Raw genomic sequence first — 22,924 nt, 5'->3', positions numbered from 1 at the left:
TTTTCCTCAGCAAGTCAATGACTGTACAAGTACTGCTTGCTCCTTTGACTTGAATCAATTTTGATTCCAACATCCCATTCTCCCAATGTCCAACCATTGCCACTCTTTTTGCCTTTAGTTCCATGAATCTTGGTCATTTAATCTCTCCTACCCTCTGCCCTCCTTTTTTGTTATTCCTCTCCCCTTTCAACAGCATAAAATCCATCCCATTGCTCCCTCCCTTCAGTTCTGAAGGAGTTGTTTTTCCACTCGAAACATTAACTATGTTTCTCTCTCTATAGATGCTACCAGAGCTGCTGAATTTTTTCAGCACTTTGTTTTTGTTCCCCATCTGTTCCCTGAGGCCAGGGTAAAAAGACCCCAAGACAATGGGCGGGATTCTCCGGTCGATGACATTGGAATCGCATTCGATGATGGGTCAGAGAATCCCCGTTTGTGACAAAATCGGGGGTGCTGCCACTTTTGCGATGCTTCGCTCCTTCCAAAGCAGCGTACGCTAGGAGTGAGCCACACGACATATGGACGACCTCTGAATGTTGCCAGAGGGCTCTCCCGATGCTCCGCCCTGACCGGTCAAGTTCCCAACGGTGTGGGTCTCTCATGCTATTTTTTTTTCTGGGAACTCGGTGTGGTGGCTGCGGACTCATTACAGTGCCGCCACAGTCGGGGGAGAGCCGATCCGTGGGCAGGGGGGATATTGGCAGGGGCTGGAGGCACTAGTATGGGGTGGTCTGGGGATGGCGAGCCTGGCCAAAGGGGGGAACACTTTGGCAGGCCAAGCCCGCGCGCAGCCGGCGCCATGTTGCACGGCACGGCCGCGTCCACTGCCTTGGACACGGCAATTCTCTGGCCGGATCGGCAGCTGGAGCTGGCACCATGGCTAATTCTTGTCACCCCCATGGCATGGATTTTATGGCCGCGATTCTCCCAACGGGAGACTTGAGTGCCGACGCCGGAGTGAAACCTGGAGTGTTTGACTCCGGCGTCGGAGGCCGCTCCTCGCCCCCTATTCTCTCTCCCCCCCCCGGGAGCTATGCATCAAAGTGGCGCGCCGGGAATGATGCGGCCGGCGGCACCGAAGTGACGTCAGCCGCGCATGTGCAGGTTGGCTGGCTCCAACCTGCGCATGCGTGGTTGCCGTCTTCCCCTCCGCTGCCCCGCAAGACATGGTGGCTTGATCTTGCGGGGTGGTGGAGGGAAAGGAGTACGTCGTTTACAGACGCCGGCCCGGCGATCGGTAGGCACCGATCGCGGGCCAGACATCTGAGCACACCCGTGGTGCTCGATCCTCCCTCCGCCCCCCACAGGCTCCACACTCACCTGTCGGCAGCAACCAGGTGTGGTTGGCGTCGGCGTGAACCGGTTGGGTTCGGCAGGCCGCTCGGCCCATCCGGGCCGGAGAATTGCCAGTCGCTGTGAGAAGCGGCGATTCTCCGAGCGGCCTGTCGAAAAACATGACACGCCATTTTTGGGGGGTGGGAGAATCGCGGGGGGTGCCAGGGCGGCGTGGTGTGATTCGCCCGGCCCTCCCGCAATTCTCTCACCCGGCGTGGGGTGCGGAGAATCGCGCCCTATATTTATTGGAGGGGATAAGAGAGGAAGAACAGAAAATTAATGGTTTGCACACCCCTGCCATCTCAGTTCATTTAATCAATCATCGATGATTGTTTAGTGGCCATGCAGGTGGAAGGACCGGCCAATTAGAGGAGAAAAGTTGGAGGTGGGATGGGGCTCCATACGCAATTGGCATTGATGCCACCTTCCAGCAGTTCCGGTGACGGCCTTTTCATCCACCCATGTGCCATCTTCTCATAGCTATTGGAAATTACCCCCAAGCTTCTTCATGACTTATGCCTGAAAAATGCAGCGGAAAATGAAAAATTGTTATTGAGTTGTGACCAGCTTAATAGCTTGTCAATTAGTCGTTTCAAAATGGCAGAGACCTGCCGATTTCTGCACCCATTTCCCTTCTGTAATTTGGGAGACTGATGTGATTACATCAGTTACATCAGTTGGGGGGGGGGGGGGGGGGGGGGGGGGGGGGGATGAGGGGAGGAGAGAGGTGGTGGTCGTGGTAATGCTGTCATCAGTTGTTTACATGAGAATCAAGTGTGAGAAAAAGGTGAACACATTTATACTTGGTATGTATTAAAATTCAGATTATGGCATACTATTTTTTATTCGTTCATGGGACGTGGGCGTCGCAGGCTGTCTCAGCATTTATTGCCCTTCCCCAATTTCCCTTGAGAGGTCATTGCTGTGGGTCTGGAGTCACATGTAGGCCAAACCAGCTAAGGACGGCAGATTTCCTTCCCTAAAGGACATTAGTGAACCAGGTGGGTTTTTTCGACAATGGTTTCATGGTCATCATTAGACTTTTTAAAATTTGAGATTTTTAAATTCAAATCAAATTTCACCATCTGTCGTGGCCGGATTCAAAACCGGGTCTGGGTCGCTGATTTGCTAGTCCAGTGACAATACCACTACACTACCGCCTCCTCTTTTGAGGAATACACCGGATACCTGCTTGTAATTGGTTCAATTTGTGCTCTTGTATTAACCACTGGAAGGAGATTTGGGTTTTCATCATCAGTCCAAACTATACTGTGTTATGATTTAATTATTTTTCTTCCTAAATTTTAGTGTCGCAAGATGGGCTCAGCCTTGTATAAGCATTACAAAGTATACAAGCGTTCCTCATGTGGACAGTGCAATGGCACAGTCACTGTCTGCCGCCTTGGTGAGAATAAGCGAATGACCTATTTCTGCTCGGACTGTCAGAAGGAAGATCCCTGTCAGGTTAACATTAGGTACTACATACATTATGTACAAAATATATTAAAGTACCTTTTACGAAGGACACACATCTGGAAACTGAGCTAAGACAAGGCAATGTAAACTTGCTTGCCATTATGAAATTGTAATTTTGATCAATTTTAGATCACACAACATTGTGAACTTGGCCAACTTGAATATTCGTAGAAACTTATTTTCACTTTTAATCGAAGAAATGTAGAGCAGTCCTTCAATTTATAGTTATCTTCCCAGTTCCAATTATCAGTTCAAAATCCTGTAATTTTCATCCATATTTCTCATTCCCCACTACTTTTTCAATTTGACTGCTTTTGTTTTGTCTTCTGGTCATTTTTGGTTATTCCCAATTTCTTTGTATTGTGTACCATCTTTTATGTAACATTTATCCAGATTTCTTGTGACAATATTTTGTGACCTGTCCAAATGTTGCAAATCTCAATTTATGATATAAAACTTTGATTGTGGCATCACATGACAGTCCGACCAGCCTGTTTTATCAGTTGCCTTTCTTTCCTTTATCTCCTCCCTCCCTGAGTTTAATCATTTTCTTCTTGCTATTCACATATTGTTAAGGGCTGCACTATTACCTACACCAATGGGGTGAACAGGTTCATAGATCATAGAATTTACATGATGTGGAGATGCCGGCGTTGGACTGGAGTGAGCACGGTAAGAAGTCTTACAACATCGGGTTAAAGTCCACCATGTTTATTTCAGGTGAACCTGAGGAAGGAGCAGCGCTCCAAAAGCTAGTGTTTGAAACAAACATGTTTTATTTTAACCTGGTGTTGTAAGACTTCTTACTATAGAATTTACAGTGCACAAGGAGTCCATTGTGCCCATTGAGTCTGCACTGGCCATTGGAAAGAGCATCCTACTTAAGTCCATGCCTCCACCCTATCCCAGTAACCCCACCTAACCTTTTTGGACACTAAGGGAAATTTAGCATTGCCAATCCACCTAACCTGCACATCTATGGACTGTGGGAGGAAACCGGAGCACCCGGAGGAAGCCCACGCAGACACGGGGAGAACGGGCAGACTCTGCACAGACAGTGACCCAAGCCGGGAATCGAAACTGTGATGGAGCTGTGATGCAACTGTGCTACCGTGCTGCCCCACGGTAGCACAGCGCAGTGTTATAACGAGCCACTGTGTATAATTTTTCATTTTCAGTCTGCTGTCATTGGCAGTTACTACCCATTCTTAGTTGCACCTGAGAAGGTAGGGGTGAGTCCTCTTGAATTGTTCAGTGTGTGGTGAAGATGTTTTCACTGTGATGTCAGATAGGGAGTTCTAATTGTAGAAAGGTTACAGCACAGGAGGAGGCCAGCCAGCCCGAGAACACCCAGGTGCCTTTTTCTAATCGCACCTTCCTGCACCCGGTCCGCAGCCTTGTAGTTTAGAGAACTTAAGGTGCAGGTCCAGGTACGTTTTAAAAGAGTTTAGGGTCTCTGCCTCCACCACCAACTCGGGCAACGAATTCCAGATACCAAGTACCCTCTGCATAAAAAAGTTCTTTCTCATGTCCCCTCTGCATCTTCTACCTCTTAACTTGAATCTATGTCCCCTGGTTCTAGAATTCTCCACCAAGGGAAACAATTTTATCTTGTCCACTCTATCTCTTCCCCTCATAATTTGTACAGATCATTTAAGTCACCTCTCAGCCTTCTTTGTTCCAAGGAAAATAACCCCAACCTATCCAATCTCTCCTCGTAGCTACACTTTTCTAGCCCTGGCAATATTCTTCCAAACTTCCTCTGCACTCTCCAGAGCAACAATGTCCTTCCTGTAATGCGGTGACCAGAACTGCACACTATACTCCAGGTGTGGCCTCACCACTGTCTTATACAATTCCGATTCTCCGCTGCCCAGGCCGGGAAGGGAGAATCACGGGAGGGCCGCTCTGGCACCCCCCGCGATTCGCTCTTTCTTTCCCCCACCCCCCACAAAAACGCTTGGAGAATCGCCACACCTGGTCGCTGCCAGCGTGAACATGGCGCCAAAGGTTCGTTTGTGGCTTGTGGGGGGCGGAGAGGGGAGTGAGCACCACGGTCGTGCTTGGGAGGGGACTGGCCCGCGATCGGTGCGCACCGATCGTCGGGCCGGCGTCTCCAAGGGACGCACTCTTTTCCCTCTGCCGCCTCGCAAGATCAAGCCGCAACGTCTTGCGGGGTGGCGGAGGGGAAGATGGCAACCGCGCATGCGCGGGTTGGCACCAGCCAACCTGCGCATGCACGGCTGACATCATTAGGCGCGCCGGCCGCGTCATTCCCGGCGGCCGAGATTTACTGAATGCCGCTCCTAGGCCCCACCCCCCCCTGGGGGGGGAGAGAATAGGGGCCGAGGAGCGGCGTCCGCGCCGTCGTGAAACACTCCGGGTTTCACGACGGCGTCGGCCGTTGCGGAGAATTCCGCCCTATATCTCTGCAAATGAAAGAGAGCATTCCATATGCTTTCTTAATGACCTTTTCTACTTGAATTGCAGTCTTTAGGGACTCCCACTTCCTCTACCATTCTTTAGTATATTCCCATTTATTGTGTACTTCCTATAACTGACCTCCATAAATGTTAAACTCCATCTGCCACTTTTTTTGCCCACTCCACCAACCCAACTATCTTTCTGGAGATTGTAACTATCCTTTACACTGTCCACCCCTTGGCCAATTTTTGTGTCATCTGCAAATTTTCCATCGTGCTCCCCACATTCACATCCAAAGCTAATGTATAAGACAACCAGTAATATTTGGATTCAATGACAACAAAGGCATGCTGGAATGCATCTAAGTCCGAGACGGTGTGTGGCTCGAAGGAGAACTTGCATGTTGCTCCATCCACCTATCCTTATTATTCAGGTTATTCATGAAGGTCCCACCTTCTCAACCTGGCTCCTTACCAGAAGAATGCCGATCCTCCGGTAAAACCACCACCAGTCAGCTCTCCCCCTCAAAGCGGAAAGCAACCTATGGTCATCTGGGACTTTGGCGATGTTATCTTACCTTATATTATAAGTGGTGTGGGCTGTGGGTTTGGAGTGTGCCTTGACAAGTTGCTGCCATACCATTCGTTGGTGCACACTACATCCACGATATGTTCTCGGTAGAGGGAGTGAATGTTTAGGCGAGTGGATAGGTGCCAGTCAAGCAGATAGCTTTGTCCAAAGTGACATCAGAATTCTTGAACATTGTTGCAGCTACACCCATTTAAGCAAATGGAGACTTGCACCTTGTATGTGTGCAGAGGGTTTGGTAGCCAGCAGGTCAGCCACTTGCCTTAAACTACCCAGCCTCTGATCTGCTCCAATAACTATCACGTTTCTGTAGCTTCAGTCCATACGTGCCCATGGTGAGATGCAAGATCACATCACAAGATAAATACAAGTGGGAGGTTTTCATCGTCCTATTTTAGTACATCCATCCGAAAAGACCCATTGTCTCCTCTTCCTCTCCACTGCAACACCTTTTGAGTTGCACTTCTACTTCTTTACCTGGAAGACCATTCAATATATTAATCACTATGTGCGAAGAGAAACTGCTGCATTTAAAGTAATCTGTGTATTCTATTTTGAACAGTACACGTATAGACATTCTATATATAAACTGGCATTGCTGGTGTTTGCCAAGCTTAACGTAATTTTTTTAATCAGCGGTTTATGTATATTTTTTGTATATCCAAGCACCACCTACATTTAGGACATTATTATCCTAGAAAATCTTCATTTCAATAATTCCTACATTGTAAGTGATGTGTTACATTTTGTTTTGAAAATTTCTACTTTAGTCACAATGAAACCATTTTTTCTAACCTTTCAAGTGTCTTATTCTCAAGCAATAGATTGCCGAAACGGAATAGCCTGATAGGCTGGGCAGGTGGTTTTGAAAATCATTCCACTGACACCATTGCCAAAAAAGAGGAGGAAGAATGGACATGTTCACTTTGCACATTAATAAATGTACCATCAGCCATGTCATGTAATGCTTGTTTGACGCAGAGGCCTGCCAGTAAGTATCATCTTCAGCAAGTGGACCAAAACAGTTTAAGTTTTCAAATTAATTTAACAGTTGTACATTTGTGATTTTATGTCTCCAGTTTCTTAACTCCGTGTCACAGTCCGTATCTGTCGAAAGAGATGTATTATTGTTGGAAGTGTGACATAAAACTTTGGATGAACTTGGCCACAATGTTTATAAAGGTCAATTATGCTTCTCATGGTGTTGAATTTTATTTATACATGAACAAAACATTAATGACTGACTACATGTTAATGACCATTTCCTCCACCTCTGGGACTTAGATTCACCACTCCCCTCCCTGAAAAGAGTTCTACTGTATCTACAATAGTGTATGGTATTATTAGTTTTATTGGTAAATGAACGTTGTAAACTGTTCAATTTGCAACTAAGTCCTTTTATATTTTGTTGGACTGAGTTTAACACTAGTGAGCATCTTCTTGCTCACAACTAAATTAATGCATTTACACAATCCCCTTTGCCACCTGATGATAACATACAATATTTAACTTGCAGAAGGGAGCTTAAAAAACACTCACTTTAATAATATTGATGATTTCTGTTCAGTAATGCTAACTCTGTTTTCCTTCCAAAATGTTAACTGTCTTCTCCATCTTTTAAAGAGGAAACTTCTCTTCAGATGTCTGATTTTAACACTGATCTCATAAAATACCCATGCAATAATTTTGGTAAGCCTCTAGTGGAGTGGAAGCTGAATCGGAAGGCAGCATTTGGTACCACAACACTGGTTCTCACGTCTCTCAGGAGCCCTGGAAAGAGCCACAGCTCCACTTTCTCAGCAGGCAATGAAATGAGAGGGAAGACACTATTAGCATTCGGAAATCCTTCACGTCGACCTTTGTCTTCGATTAACAATCGTCCTGCAAATGAAATGAACTCAAACCTCTGGATGAAAGGTCCATTTAATGACAATGCCAGCAATCCAACATCATCATTAGGTTGCACCAACCAAAGTTTATTCCACCATCCTCCCAAAAGAATGAAAAAGGACCATTATTCAACATTTGACTCCAAATCAATTTCTACAGTTTCTGTTTTCAGGTGAGTCCATGGACTTGAGTTTAAAATGGAACTGCAGGTGGCAGAAGGTTGTTGTGGAATGTCACTATTGAAGTAAGATAACTGCTTGGTAGGAGTGACTGGCTTTCACACCATCAGGCAGTATTTTATTTAAAGAGAAAAGGTAATCCTAACACAGCTTCCCATTGCTGCCTTTGAACAAATACTATAGTGGATGCATATATCCTTCTGTTACTTGATTTTGCAAAAGATGAATCAAGACAGTGCGCTTAATTAGTGAACGTCATAGCTAATATCTGAGCAGCTATTAATCTAATTGGCACAGAATTTGACATACTGACCACATTATTTCACCTTTCCCTTTGCAGGTAATACCTGCACATCAGATTTTAACAGCTCTAGCGTTTTATAAATCAAAATTTTTAATTGCACATGTATTTTTTCATATGTTGGCAGATTATCAGATGTTCTCTCAACCGTATGTTGAAACATTATTACTCCTTTTAAAAGTACATTTAAAACATGACAGCTCTTTGCTTTAAATAAACTTAAGAGCAAATTAAGAGTAATTTTCAATTGTGCTTTCATAGCAGAGAGGCTTGTACAATCTTCATTTTCAAGATGGATGTCTGTTAGATGAAAGCTTCCTTGATTAGCTCGGTTTAAATGGACAACTTGGGAGATGATGAAAGAGCTTGAAATTATACCACAACCTTAGGGTGTCCAAAGAACTTCACACGCAATGGATTACTTTCAAAGTTCTCTCGCAGTTTTGTAGGTAAATGTGATCTAATTTTAATACAGCAAGGTCACAGAACGGAAAATGAGATAAATAAACATGAATATAACCTCTATTTGGGGAATCTGAGAAAGAAGGAAACCAGGAGAATTCCTGTTTTCAAAATAGTGATGAATAGAGAGCCTCAAAGCAGATAGACAGGGCTTCAAGTTTATGCCTCATTCAAAAAACAGCATTTCGGGCAGTAGTCGAGTGCCATGATTGTAAGTGTGACTTGAATCCATAATCCTGACCCAAAGTTAACTGATCACAAAAGCAGCTATTGAAGAGCTACAGTTGTTTTTGGTTATGCCTTGGCTAATAGCACAAAGGATTAATAAAAATAGGAACTGACCTAAACTAATAATAATTTTTATTATTGGCTTACATTGACACTGCAATGAAGTTACTGTGAAAATTCCCTAGTCGCCACGCTCCGGCGCCTGTTTGGGTGCACTAAGGAAGAATTCAGAATGTCCAACTTGCCTAACAGCGTGACGTTCGGGACGTGTGGCAGGAAACCGGAGGAAACCCACGCAGACACGGGGAGAACGTGCAAACTCCGCACAGTCAGTGACCCAAGCCGGGAATCGAACCTTGGACCCTGGCACTGTGAAGCAACAGTGATAACCATTGTGCTACTGTGTCACCCATTTGAAGATAATCGACAGACAGGCGATATGGGATTTCAGGAAAGTATCCACCTGACAGGCTATTACTGAAGGAACACATGATGGAGTAGTGGTAATGTTACTGGGCTAGCAATCTAGAGGCCAAGGTTGATCTTCGCGGGGGCGGTTCAAATTCCACCATGGGACCTAATGGAAATTTAAAATCCATTTTTAAAAATAAATCTGAATTGAAAGCTTTCTCAGTAATGAAACTATCATTGATTATTATTTTAAATGACTCCTTTGTTTAACTAATGTCCTTTCATGAAGGAACTCCACCCTTACCTGGTCTGACTTGCATGTGACTACAAACCTAGCAATGTGGTTGCCGCTTAACCGTTGTCCAGGGATAAACAAAAATGCTGGGTTTACGAGCAACACCCACATCCCATGAGCAAAAAAAGAAAGGCTGATGGGATAGATATTGATGTATTAAAATAAACTGGTAAATGGTTGGTAGCCAACAACGATTAGCAGTACATGGATAGGTTATTAAAAGTACACCAGGGTAATGTACATGATAAAAGAAAATTACTGCGGATGCTGGAATCTGAAACGAAAGGGAAAATGCTGGAAAATCTCAGCAAGTCTGGCAGCATCTGTAGGGAGAGAAAAGAGCTAACATTTCGAGTCCGATGACTCTTTGTCAAAGCTTTGGCAAAGAGTCATCGGACTTGAAACGTTAGCTCTTTTCTCTCCCTACAGATGCTGCCAGACTTGCTGAGATTTTCCAGCATTTTCCCTTTCGTTAATATACATGATAGTCGAGATGGACTAAAGATCTCCCCTGCCTGGGTCTCAGCTTCCTATTGCTACTTATTGATCTCCAAATTTATGTGGACATCGCGTAAAGACTGATTAAATCTAAATGTGATTCATCTCAGGTGTATTTAAGGTACCATAGATACTGCACTTTTATTTATTTCAGTATTAATGTTTTACATCAATTTCCAAGCAACATGATTTCAATAGGGGTGATATGGATGAAGATTACTGAGAGATCTGGGCTGGAATTTGCCAGTCATTGCGATTCACTTTTCCCGCTGGCAGCGCATTCCTGTCAGCGGGTTTCACGGCGGCATGGGGTGGTTACAATGGGAAATCCCATTGACAAGCGACGGAAGATAAAATCCCGTTACTGGCGGACCGGCGAATCCCTACCCTGATATTTTCCTAGTTGCAGCTGAACGCGTTTACTGGCAGGAGAGAAATGACTACAGGAATAGTTTTGATGTCAAGGGTTTGTAAGACGGAATATGCACTCACCCCTTAGTAAATCTGAATGACAAAGTAACATCTTAGGCAGAATCATTCTAAAATGACATATTGTTGAATTATTTGCAGTCCAGTGATTTGCTGCAAAATGTTAATATTTATCAAGCTTCGGCTTGCAGTTTGTTTGTCCAGCAGGCATTAAGCCCTGAAATTGCACAAAGAGCAGTTTTATTGAATGATTTTGATGAATAATGTGGTTGAATTAATAACAACCAATACTGTGTTTACAGGGACCCTGCTAATATGAATGACGATGCTTCTGCTGCTGCAAATTCTCAAATCCCAAGTTGCAAAGAGCACAGTCGCCCCTGCACATTGAGGGTGGTCAAGAAAGAAGGCAGCAACAAGGGGAGGCAGTTCTACACATGTTCCTTACCTCCAGAATCCAAGTGTAACTACTTTCAAGTGAGTATGTTACTGTGCTCTAGTGGATTCATTATTATGTCCCCACAAAAAATGAAGGATCGAAATGGCAGGATTCGGGAACCATGGATGACAAGGGAATTGAAATGAAATTCGCTTATTGTCACGAGTAGGCTTCAAATGAAGTTACTGTGTAAAGCCCCTAGTCGCCACATTCCGGCGCCTGTTCGGGGAGGCTGGTACGGGAATCGAACCGTGCTGCTGGCCTGCTTGGTCTGCTTTCAAAGTCAGCGATTTAGCCCTGTGCTAAATATTGTCAAAAGGAAGCATGAAATGAAATGAATGAATTAAAATGAAAATCGCTTATTGTCACGAGTAGGCTTCAATGAAGTTACTGTGAAAAGCCTCTAGTCGCCACATTCCGGCGCCTGTCCGCGGAGGCTGATACGGGAATCGAATCGTGCTGCTGGCCTGCTTTAAAAGCCAGCGATTTAGCCCAGTGAGCTAAATCAGCCCCTCTATCAGCATTCAATAGATCTAGGCATCTAAAAACTGTCAAAGCCCTTGAAGTACAGTGGAAGTAGGAAGGAACTAAAATGTAGAATTAGGAGGGCTCATTGTCAAGGAGAATCTCAAAGCTTTTTATGCACATATTAGGAGCAAGAGAAAGAGTAGGCCCATTTGAGGACAATGGAGGGAAGTTATGCATGGAAGTGGGTGAACTCATTAATGAGTACTCTGTATTGGTATTCAGCGGGGAGAAGGATATGACATATTGAGGTCAGGGACAGGTGTGTGAACACCCTTGAGAATGTCAATATATCAAAGGAAGAAGTGTAAAGTATCCTAAATTGCATTGTGGTAGACAAGTCCCCGGGGTCAGATGAGATCTATTCCAAGTTATTGCGAGAGGCAATGGGTGAAGTAGCTGGCCCCTTAAGAGATATCCTCACATCCTCTTTGACCATAGGCGAAGTTCCAGAGGACTGAAGAATAGCCAATGTTGTTCCTTGTTTAAGGAAAGAAGCAGGGATAATCCAACAAATTATAGGCCGGCGAGCCTGACATCAGTGATGGGGAAGCCTTTGGAAAAGTTACTAAGGGACAGAATGCATGCACATTTGGAGGAAAATTGACTAGTTAGTGACGGGCAGCATGGTTTTGAAATGAAATGAAAATCGCTTATTGTCACAAGTAGGCTTCAATGAAGTTACTGTGAAAAGCCCCTAGTCGCCACATTCCGGCGCCTGTCCGGGGAGGCTGGTACGGGAATCGAACCGTGCTGCTGGCCTGCTTGGTCTGCTTTAAAAGCCAGCGATTTAGTCTGGTGAGCTAAACCAGCCCCTTTTGTACAGGGAAGGTCATGTCTCACCAACTTGATTGAGTTTTTAGAAGATGTGACAAAGAAAATTGATGAGGGAAGGGCTGTGGATGTAATTTATATGGAGTTTAGTAAGGCGTTTGACAAGGTCCCACATGGCAGACTGGTACTAAAACTAAAATCACATGGGATTTGGGGTGGGCTGGCTAGATGGGCAGAACTGTCTTGGTTATAGTAGCGGTGGAAGGGTATTTTTCAGAATGGAGATCTGTAGCTAGTGGTGTTCCGCAGGGCTCATAGAACATAGAACAGTACAGCACAGAACAGGCCCTTCGGCCCTCGATGTTGTGCCGAGCAATGATCACCCTACCTAAACCCACGTAACCCGTATACCCGTAACCCAACAATCCCCCCATTAACCTTACATTACGGGCAATTTAGCATGGACAATCCACCTAACCCGCACATCTTTGGACTGTGGGAGGAAACCGGAGCACCCGGAGGAAACCCACGCACACACTGGGAGGACGTGCAGACTCCACACAGACAGTGACCCAGCCGAGAATCGAACCTGGGACCCTGGAGCTGTGAAGCATTGATGCTAACCACCATGCTACCGTGAGGCTCAGTGTTAGGACCTTTGTTTATAGTATATATAAATGATCTGGAGGAAAATGTGGGTGGTCTGATTAGTAAGTTTGTGGGTGACACAAAGATTAGCAGAGTTGCTGATAGTGCCGAGGATAGTCAGAGGATACAACAGGATAGATTGGAGACTTGGGCACAGAAATGACAGGTGGAGTTTAATCCGGACAAATATGAGGTGATGCATTTTGGGAGGATCAAATCTAGCTATGAATTATACTGTAAATAGCAGAACCCTTAGGAACATTAGCACACAGAGGGATCTGGGCGCACAGGTCCACTGTTCCCTAAAAATGGTAACACAGGTGGCCAAGCTGATTTAAGAAGGCATATGGCATGCTTGCCTTCATCAGCTGGGACATTGGTTACAGGAGTTGGGAAATCATGTTGCAGCTATATAAAACCTTGGTTAGTCTGAATTTGGAGTATGTGTGCAGTTCTGCTCACCACATTATCAGAAGGACATGGAAGCTTTGCAGAGTACAAAGAAGGTTCACCAGGATGTTGCCTGGTCTCGATGGTGTTGGCTATGAGGAGAGGTTGAATAAACTAGAATTATTTTCACTGGAAAGACCGAGACTGAAGGGAGACCTGATAGAGGTCTACAAAATTATGAAAGGCATAGACAGCGGGAATAATCAGAGGCTTTTTCAAGGATGGAAGTGTCAATTACGAGGGGGAAAGCTTAAGATAGATGTACGGGGTACTTTTTTCATGCAGAGTGGTGGATGCCTGGAACATGCTTCCAGAGGATGTGGTGGAAGCAGGCACATTAGCAGCATTTAAGAGGCATTTGGATGGTACATGAATAGAGAGGAAATAAGAGGGATACGGACTGAGTATGGACAGGAGGTTTTTTTTTAGTTAGGGCATCGTCATTGGCACAGGCTTGGAGGGCCAACGGGCCTGTTCCTGTGCTGTACTTAGTTCTTTGCTCTTACCTGATATGGAAGTGATACTCCTGGGTGATTGAGCCCCCCAAATAACCTGCTAATAGCTGCTCCAAATGTTAAGTACGCTGTCAATATCCACTTTCACATCTCCTCGCTTCCTCTATCTGTTAGCTCAAAGGTTCCCTCCAGATCTACTTGTGATTCAAGTCACGGGACACACCATTGATTGAAGAATGACATCAAAATACTCCCCACAGTGACAACCACAACCCTACTATTTCAGAGCTGGTGCTGCATTCTACATGTGCTATGCCTAAGAGTACAGAACCTTATTTAAACAAGTAGGTTCGGTACTAATTTTTACATCAACTGCTCCACTAAGATCACCACTGCAGAGATTGCTACATGTGAAGATACACTACCTTTTAGCACTCCCCCTTGTATCTGTGGATCTGGTGTTGGCTACTGGGTGAACCAATACATGGCTGACATTCTCAGTTTTGTGTCAGATTTGACAGCTGATATCGCAGATTAAAGACAGAAAATGCTGATTAAACCCAGGTCTGGCAGTATCTGTGGAGAGTGAAAAGAGTCCGTGTGACTTCTTCAGAACGAAAGCAAGGGAGAAATGTGATGGATTCTGTACTGTTCAAGAGGGGATGGAGCAGGTGGAGAAAAAAGGTAGTGATAGGTGAATGGGGAACTTTCACTGATGTGAACAGAAGAGCTATGATGGAAAAATACCACTGATCTTGAATCCCATTGGCTGTCAATTTTCTATGAAAATCTTACAAATAATCAAGAATACTAGAAATTGAGGTTACACTATGGCTTATCAATTTAAGTAATCCAGTCAGATAAATAACATTGCCACATCAAAGCAACAACCGTTCTAACACTAGCTGTTTTGTTTTATTGGTCTGGATAAATATGGCAAAGAGTCTATTAACGTTATCAGTAATTATAGATGTCCTGCATTGAGTAGTGTTGAAACTTTTTTTTCTTTTGAATATGTTACAACCCAAATTTAGTGTAATTGCAGTTCAATGGCGATTCAGTCTTGATACGTTTAATAGTTACCATTATACTGAATGGCCTCAAGAGGGCACTTCAACTCCATCCAAAAACCTGAAGGTGAATAACTGCAGTGTTCAGATTGACTGTGACTTATGCCTCACATTAGATATATTTCTACACAATTTGCTTTAAACATCAGCGGTGTCATGATATGCAAACATGCAACCAATGAACAGTCAGAATAGGACACACCAATGGTCAGTCAGGGCACTCGGAGGTGGCATCACCACAAGGGGGCATGACATAAACACTACAAAAAAGATGAGGCACTCACACCCTGCCTCTTTCCACAGACAAACATCTAGAGAGTTAGCCAGGGTTGATCAGCAGCATCACACCCCAGCACGTGGCTTAGAGCAAGCTGGTACAGTTAGACTGAGTTACTACAGTTAGATTGATGTGGAGATGCCGGCGTTGGACTGGGGTAAGAACAGTAAGAAGTCTTACAACACCAGGTTAAAGTCCAACAGGTTTGTTTCAAACATGAGCTTTCGGAGCGCAGCTGGAGGAAGGAGCTTAGTGACTGTACAGTTAGATTAGCAGAGAGTCAAACTCATTTGAGAACTGTGTTAATAGTTCAATAAACACGTTGAACTCATTTCAGAGTCTGGAGCATCCTTTAGTTAAGACTGCATCAAGTAGCAGCCTGTGTTATCTGAAGCAGCAGAACACAACAAGCGACACTGCAGTTTGACTGTTGAATTGAACTATTTAAAATGATTTTGAAATTGCAGTAATTGCTGTCTCTCCACTAGGTAATGAATGTAGTCCATTAATAGACGACAGTACATGGCGTGAAAGTATTTCAACTATTTATAATTTTATTATATTTGTTCAGTTTAATTATATGTGATTTGTATATCAAGCCTGCAATTCAAAAGGATTTTACTAATTAGCTGAAGACACTAATAATTGTAATTGTGCACTTGGGAACATATTTCCATACTTGTGGAATTGTACTGTAGTCTATATCAACCACATTATACAGAATACAAAATCATTCTTCGAGCCTAAAATTAAAAAATTGACAAAAAATCGATCAAATAATAATTCTCCGCAAAACATAATAGTTAATACGTTGGAGGTGAAATAACGTCAAGGTAACAAATGCAAAACTGTTACAAACTTTCTGTAATTGGAAAATGGAGATGAGAATTTTAAAATTCACAGAATGGCTTTCAACTGCGACATACTGGTTCCATGTTTTTTGTCGGAAAATACAGAAGTTAAATACAGTTAGCACGTCTGTATACACTTGTGTCATGCAGTTATCTTTTTTGTACAGCTATGTGTATAGAGGTTGACATAACAGTAACTACTTGAAGTATTTCCAATTAACTTTGTAAACGTTAATGTCACTAAAAGTTCAGGTAGATAGGACTACAAGTGAACTATTGGGTGCAGATTGTGTTGAGAGCATTAACGCATCTTTATATTTCATAGTGGGCTGATTTACATTTTCCATTCTGCAATCATGGAAAGCGGTGCATCATGAGGACAGTGCTGAAACTTGGGCCTAATAATGGGCGTACTTTTTATGTGTGCTCACAAGGAATGGGCAAACAGTGTAATTTTTTTCAATGGACAAAGAATGAACCTGGTGTCGAGACCATTCCAGGCAACTGAACGACGACCTGTGTACTGCTGAGGCAAGCACTTATGGAATTGATTCACTGACCCAAGCACTAGAAAATGATGAAATCTTTCAATTGTAATTTTAAATGTTTTCATAAAAGTGTGTAGCTATTTTGCTGAATCTTTATTTTGAATTCACATTATGATAAAACCTCCAGACATCCTCTCCTCCAGTAGACCTGCATAATGAAGCTAGATCATTGAGATTCTGTATTTCGGGTTGGATATGCATTGACCTAGAATCCACCCCATAACAAATGAGCAGCAGATACTGATACATTGTCCACAGTGTCATCAAGGACGGTTCACTGCAAAATGTAGATCTTTTTGTTGGGAATGGCAGGGGTTGGGGGAGAGAAGGGATGTTCAGCTCGGCAGTTGCAGGATGTGGTTAGGAGGTAGTGAAAACCGATCACAAAAATGTAAGGGTATAGTTAGGGAAAACGTTTATTAAAGTTATTTTTCTCAGGTAAATTTTCCATGCTTCGCGGATGTACAAGATCATGATGGAGTTGGTCACTTTGGAAATGGGCTCCAGAGATATCGAAGCCTAAAGTTACATCACATTTGACAGCAAAATTGGATATAAACTATCGACATTGCCTCGACTATTTTAAACGTCGAGAGAATGGCAGAACCAAAAACAGTGACCACGGTGGATGAGCTTTCAAGGCAGAAGATGTCTGTCTTCAGAAAAATGTGTTAACATGGCAACAATTTCTGGACAAGTAATATTTTCTTTTCAAGATAAAACAATTATAAATGCAGCTAAGCTTTAACACAGCCATTGTCCACGCCTGCTAATTAATCAATTTTTGTAACTGTTAAAAAGACTAATCATTTGAATTAAGAGTATAAATTTAGTGATTAAAACTCTGAGTTATCATTTGGATTGAGAGGACATTTTATAGGGACAATTAGGCAATTTTTCAAATTTTAAACTTAAATTATTAGTTGTTGGTAAGATCCTGCTTTCTGCTGTATTCCAAAGGATTCAACATTACTTGGATGATATTTATGCATTCAGTGCAAATGATTCTTTTCAAAACTATTTTTAAGTGGTTTTATAAAAAATCATGTCGATTTAAAATCTGGAAACTGCAAACGTTTTCATTCAGCATAGCAGGATAATTTTTTAAAGATGGTTTATGTTAAATTAATGTCTTGTTTTCCTTATTCTCTTTCTGTAGCTGACATGCTTCAATAGTTGACATGATTCTCTTTGTAACCTGGTTTTTCTATGTATCTTTGCAAGAAAGTATTAATAAATTGGAGAATGAGTTTTAAACACCATAATTATAGAGGTTATTAATAGGTTTTATAAGTTATAGGATGTGAGAATTCTCTGAACTCCGATGTCTGAAGTTTCAAATTGTGACTTAATTCGGGAGTTATATACCTCTGGGCTTTTGTGGAATTCGCCCTGCACCTCCTGTGTGATCTCTCCCACATTTAGTTCAGAAGGGTCTTATCCGGTCTTTCTCAGCTTCAGCTAGGGCGTATGAACTTTAGTCCAACTTGTCAGATAAAAATCCTGCCTTCATTTCCCCATCACAAATTATTTAATACTCCCAGTGCAAAAGAGTCTTTTGGTCCTGTGAAAGAATTTTCTATGAAATTAGTTTGGAATATAATTACATAGTAATTCCAAATAAAATCTATCTAATACTCCAATTGAACCTTTGTTCATCAAAGGAATATAAAATTGAAATTGTTTTATTCATCCTTTCAATACCACCTTGATATGTTCTCTGCAAATTAAGTCCATATTTTAAAAGTAAGATTTGGATGGCCACTGATTTCTCTCAATTAGTTAATCATATTCCAGATGGACTTTATTGGAATTAGTGAGCATCACCCTATAAGATGCGCGGTGTTTGTTATTTGCTTAACCCAAGCACAAAATCTCACTCCTCTGCTTAATTCAGTAGTTATTGATATATTGTGCCTTCTGATTTGTCACACTGCTTATTTGATATTCATTCCTAGTTGAGCTTCAATTTCCTCCCAATAAAACATCGAAGCTATTGTCCTTGGACAGTCAGAGTCCATTCTCATCCATCCCCCTTCCTAGTCTAAGAATTGATTTAAGAATGCCCTTTTTGACTATGAGCAGAGTTTCCTTATGTTGCATCCTCTCCAGCGTGAACACACACCTACTAACCCTATTCCACCACCTATCTCTGCCCTGCCTCAGCTTATCTGTTGCTGGAACCCTCATCCATGTTTTTCCCTCCAGTCTTGACTATTCCACTAATCTCCTGACTGGCCTACCATCTTCCACTTTCCCATAAACTTGAAATCATTTAAAACAAGGTCTTGTCTGCCCTTCGTACCCATGTTTACTGACATACATTACTCACCGTCCACTATGCCTTTTTCAAATCCTGATCCCGATGTTAAAATATCTCCATGGCCTTTCCCGTCCACCCAACCCTCGGTCTGCAGTCCTACAACCCTCTAGGAACTCTGTATTTTTCCAACCCTTGTGTATCTCACTGTGGCAGCCAACCAGGCTTAAAGCTCTGGAATTGCCTTCCTAAACCTCAATTTTTCAAGACTCAAGATTCTCCTTAAAAACTACCACTTTAAACAAAATTTTCATCATCCGTTCTAATATTTGAGGCAATCTTTGCCGGATTGTTGCTTTGGATGTTTACTAGTTTCTTCTACTTTATAAATGTAAATCTATTTGTAGAGATATAACTTGAGATTCTCATGACTGGGAAATGAGTTCTGGAGTATATTTCTTCAGTTTAGCTTCTTGTAAACCAGGAGAAGGCGAGGAGCGTGGGTATTAGACCAGGGTTCAGAAACTGTGGGTCGTGACCCAGATGAAATTTTGAGGCCACGATCTCACAGGCAGAAATAGCTGCTTTCTGACCGCTGTGAGACCCTTTTAAATTCTCTCTTTAATAACTTAAATGGACTAATGAAATGAAAATCGCTTATTGTCACGAGTAGGCCTCAATGAAGTTACTGTGAAAAGCCCCTAGTCTCCACATTCCGGCGCCTGTCCGGGGAGGCTGGTACGGGAATCTCTGAGGCCTGTCTGCTGCGGCTGCAAAAAACTCTGTTCATTTTCATTTTTTTTTTAGGGGGGTGGAACCCTGCCTTTTCATCAACTCTTCCCCCTTCTCCGCCCACAGTAAACCCACAGGGAAGATGGGAAGTGTGGAATTAGGAGTGGGAGATGGGGTACGCTCAGCTCCTTTTTCACTCTTGCACAATAACCAAAACCGCCCCTCCCTTAATTTAACCCTGTGGTCACATGAATCCCTATTCAGTCGGTCCAGACTTCTCATGCCTCTGAATACCTCGACCAAATCCCCCCTCGCCCTTCTTTTCGCCAAGGAACCAGTTCCAGCCTCTCCAATCTATCTTCACAACTGAAATTCCTCATCCCTGGAACTATTCTGAGGAATCTTTTCTGCGTGCTTTCCAATGCCTTCACATCTTTCCTAAAGTGCGGTGCCCTGGATTCGTACCGGACGAAGGTTTGTGAAGCCATTGAATTAGGCATTATGAACTACTGTGAAAATAGTTTCTCAGTTTAGTTTGAAAAAAGACTATACAGCATCAGTTCGTTTTTTTGTATCCAATAGGTAATTAGGATATGTATTTTGGCTTATAATTTTCTGAGTCAAGCAGGCTTTAAAATCTCGTTATAGAACATACAGTGCAGAAGGAGGCCATTCGGCCCATCGAGTCTGCGCCGAACCACTTAAGCCCTCGCTTGCCCCCTATCCCCATTATACAATAACCCCTCCTAACCTTTTTGGTCACCAAGGGCAATTTATCACGGCAATCTACCTAACCTGCATGTCTTTGGACTGTGGGAGGAAACCGGAGCACCCGGAGGAAATGCACGCAGACACGGGGAGAACGTGCAGAGTTACTGTTACTTATCTTTCATACTTTGGTATGATGACACAAAGGGGTTTCCTCTGACTAAGTGCTTGAAGCTGCTTATGAAGTTTATTCGGTTTCTTTGGTGTTATAGTTATAAAAGAACTGAAGCTCGAAGGACAGCAGGAGATCATTCACATGGTGGGGATTCGGAACCATGTGGATTTCCAAAAGAAGAACATGTTAACAATGAATTGTGTTCTTCTCTTCCTTGCTGCGATCCCTGTTCCATTTAGGGAACTTTTTGTTGGATGTGTGGTGAGGGGTCCGCCTCCAGGAATGGAAGCTACTCCAATTAAGAAGAGTAATCATAGAGGAGAGTAGAATGAAATTGAATGCTAATGCAAAAGCAAAATACTGCAGAAGATGGAAATCTGAAATAAAAACAGGAAAATCTTGAACTACTCAGCAGGTCATGCAGCATCTGTAGAGTCAAACAGTTTTCTTTTCAGGTCAATGACCCATTAGAAGGTCATTGACCCAAAACTTCAGCTTTGTTTCTCTGTCCACAGATTCTGCCTGAACCATTGAGTAATTTTTTGGGGGATTGATATACCATTGTATAAAATAGATTTATTTTAAAATAAGTTATTCCTTTTTTAAGATTTTTAATTGTTTTCAATTGCAAAGGCTGAGCTTACATTGACATGGGGGGGAAATAACAGAATTAATTCATGTGGTAAATGGCGAACTACTTAAATGTTGCTTAATAATTGAAAACCGGGCAGGACATATGTTAACTCAGAAGTTTGCATACTACCAAATGTGCAGAATAACCATAGGTGCAGTGCATTTGAGTCATAGAGGCCCACAGCACAGAATAGGCCCTTTGTTCCATCACGTCTGCGCCATTCAAAAACAACCACCCAAGTATTCCAATCCCATTTTCCAGCATTCGACCCATAGTCTTGTATGCCTAGGCATCGCAATTGCACATCTAAATACTACTAAAATGTTATGAGGGTCTCTGCCTCCATCACCCTTTCGGGCGTGAGTTTCAGACTCCCACCAATCTTTGGGTGAAAATGATATTCCTCTCATCCTTTCTGAACCTCCTGTCCCTTACCTTGAATCTATGCCCCCTGGTCATGGATTCTTCCAAAAAGGGGAAATGTTTCTTCCTGTCTGCCTATGTCCCTCACAATTTTTTTTCATCTCAATCATGTCCCCCCTCAGTTTCCTCTGCTCCAATGAAAACAACTATCCAACCTTTCTTCAAAGCTACAACTCTCCAGCCCAGGTAACTTGCTGGTAAATCTCCTCTGCACCTTTTTCAGTGCTATCACATCCCTCTGTAATGTGGATTCCAGAACTGCACAATATTCTAGTTGTGGCCTAACCAACGTTTTATTCAGTTCCAGCATAACCTCCCTGCTCTAAAACTTTATGCCTTGGTTAATAAAAGTAAGTATACCATTTGGCTTCTTAATCACTTCATCCACCTGCTGTGCCACCTTAAGTGACTGCTGTACAAGCACACCAAGATCCCTCTGACCCACGGTGATTCCCAGGATCCTGCCATTCATCATGTATTGCCTTGCTTTGTTTGTCCTGACAGGTGCATCACTTCACACTTATCCAGATGGAATTCCATTTGCCACTGATCAGCCCATCTGACCAGCCTGACTATATCCTCCAGTAATCTTTTTTTTTAAATTTGGAGTACCCAATTATTTTTTTCCAATTAAGAGCCAATTTAGCATGACCAATCCACCTAGCCTGCACATCTTTGGGTTGTGGGGGCGAAACCCATGCAAACACTGGGAGAATGTGCAAACTCTACACTGACAGTGACCCAGAGCCAGGACTGAACCTGGGACCTCAGCGCTGTGAGGCAGCAGGGCTAACCCACTGCGCCACCATGCTGCCCATCCTCCAGTAATCTAAGGCTATCCTCACTATTTACCACCCCAACTTGCTGATCAATCCTCCGACATTCAATTATAAATTATTCACATAAACCACAATCAGCAAGGGCCCCAACACTGATGCCTACGGGACCCCACTGGACACAGGCTTCCAGTCAGAAAAACACCCCTCGACCATCCCCCTTTACTTCCTGCCACTCAGCCAATTCTAGATCCAATTTGCCAAATTCCCTTGGAGTCTATGGGCTCTGACCTTCACTATCGGTCTCATGTGGGACCTTCTCATAAGCCTTGCTGCAATCCATGTAGACTGTGTCAAATGCATTTACCTTCTCTAAATACCTCGTCACTTCTTTGAAAATCAAAGTCAAGTTGGTCAGAGATGATCTCCCTTTAACAATATAATATAACTTATTGAATGTTTGAGTTCATAGAATCCCTACAGGGGGTTTTTCAGCAACATCTCTATTTGCATGACCATCTCAGTGCTTGCTTTCGAAATAAAACTTGTGACAACAAAGCTTAGCGAGGGTGTTATACTGTAACTAATCATCTCTAATGTATATATTTGTAAATTGCAACATGCAGATGCAGTCACACTTCAAGATCAGTCTCATTAAGTTCT

At 43.0% G+C, this 22,924-nt stretch overlaps 1 protein-coding gene across 1 annotated transcript in view; it reads left to right on the top strand.

Annotated features, from left to right (window-relative positions):
* The window catches only part of neil3 (nei-like DNA glycosylase 3), a 38,008-nt gene extending 20,195 nt beyond the window's left edge, over positions 1-17,813 (top strand). Inside the window, exons 6-10 of the mRNA XM_038805753.1 lie at positions 2,644-2,810; positions 6,642-6,814; positions 7,447-7,885; positions 10,819-10,993; positions 16,331-17,813. Coding sequence (XP_038661681.1) covers positions 2,644-2,810; positions 6,642-6,814; positions 7,447-7,885; positions 10,819-10,993; positions 16,331-16,513 — 1,137 coding nt within the window. The 3' untranslated portion in view covers positions 16,514-17,813. The remainder of the gene's footprint in view (positions 1-2,643; positions 2,811-6,641; positions 6,815-7,446; positions 7,886-10,818; positions 10,994-16,330) is intronic.
* The last annotated feature ends 5,111 nt before the right edge of the window (positions 17,814-22,924 follow it).

This window comes from Scyliorhinus canicula, chromosome 8 (genome assembly GCF_902713615.1).
Source record: "Scyliorhinus canicula chromosome 8, sScyCan1.1, whole genome shotgun sequence".
Taxonomy (NCBI): Eukaryota; Metazoa; Chordata; class Chondrichthyes; order Carcharhiniformes; family Scyliorhinidae; genus Scyliorhinus; species Scyliorhinus canicula.
Note: the sequence above shows the minus strand (reverse complement) of the source record. Positions and strands in the feature narration are given on the sequence as shown.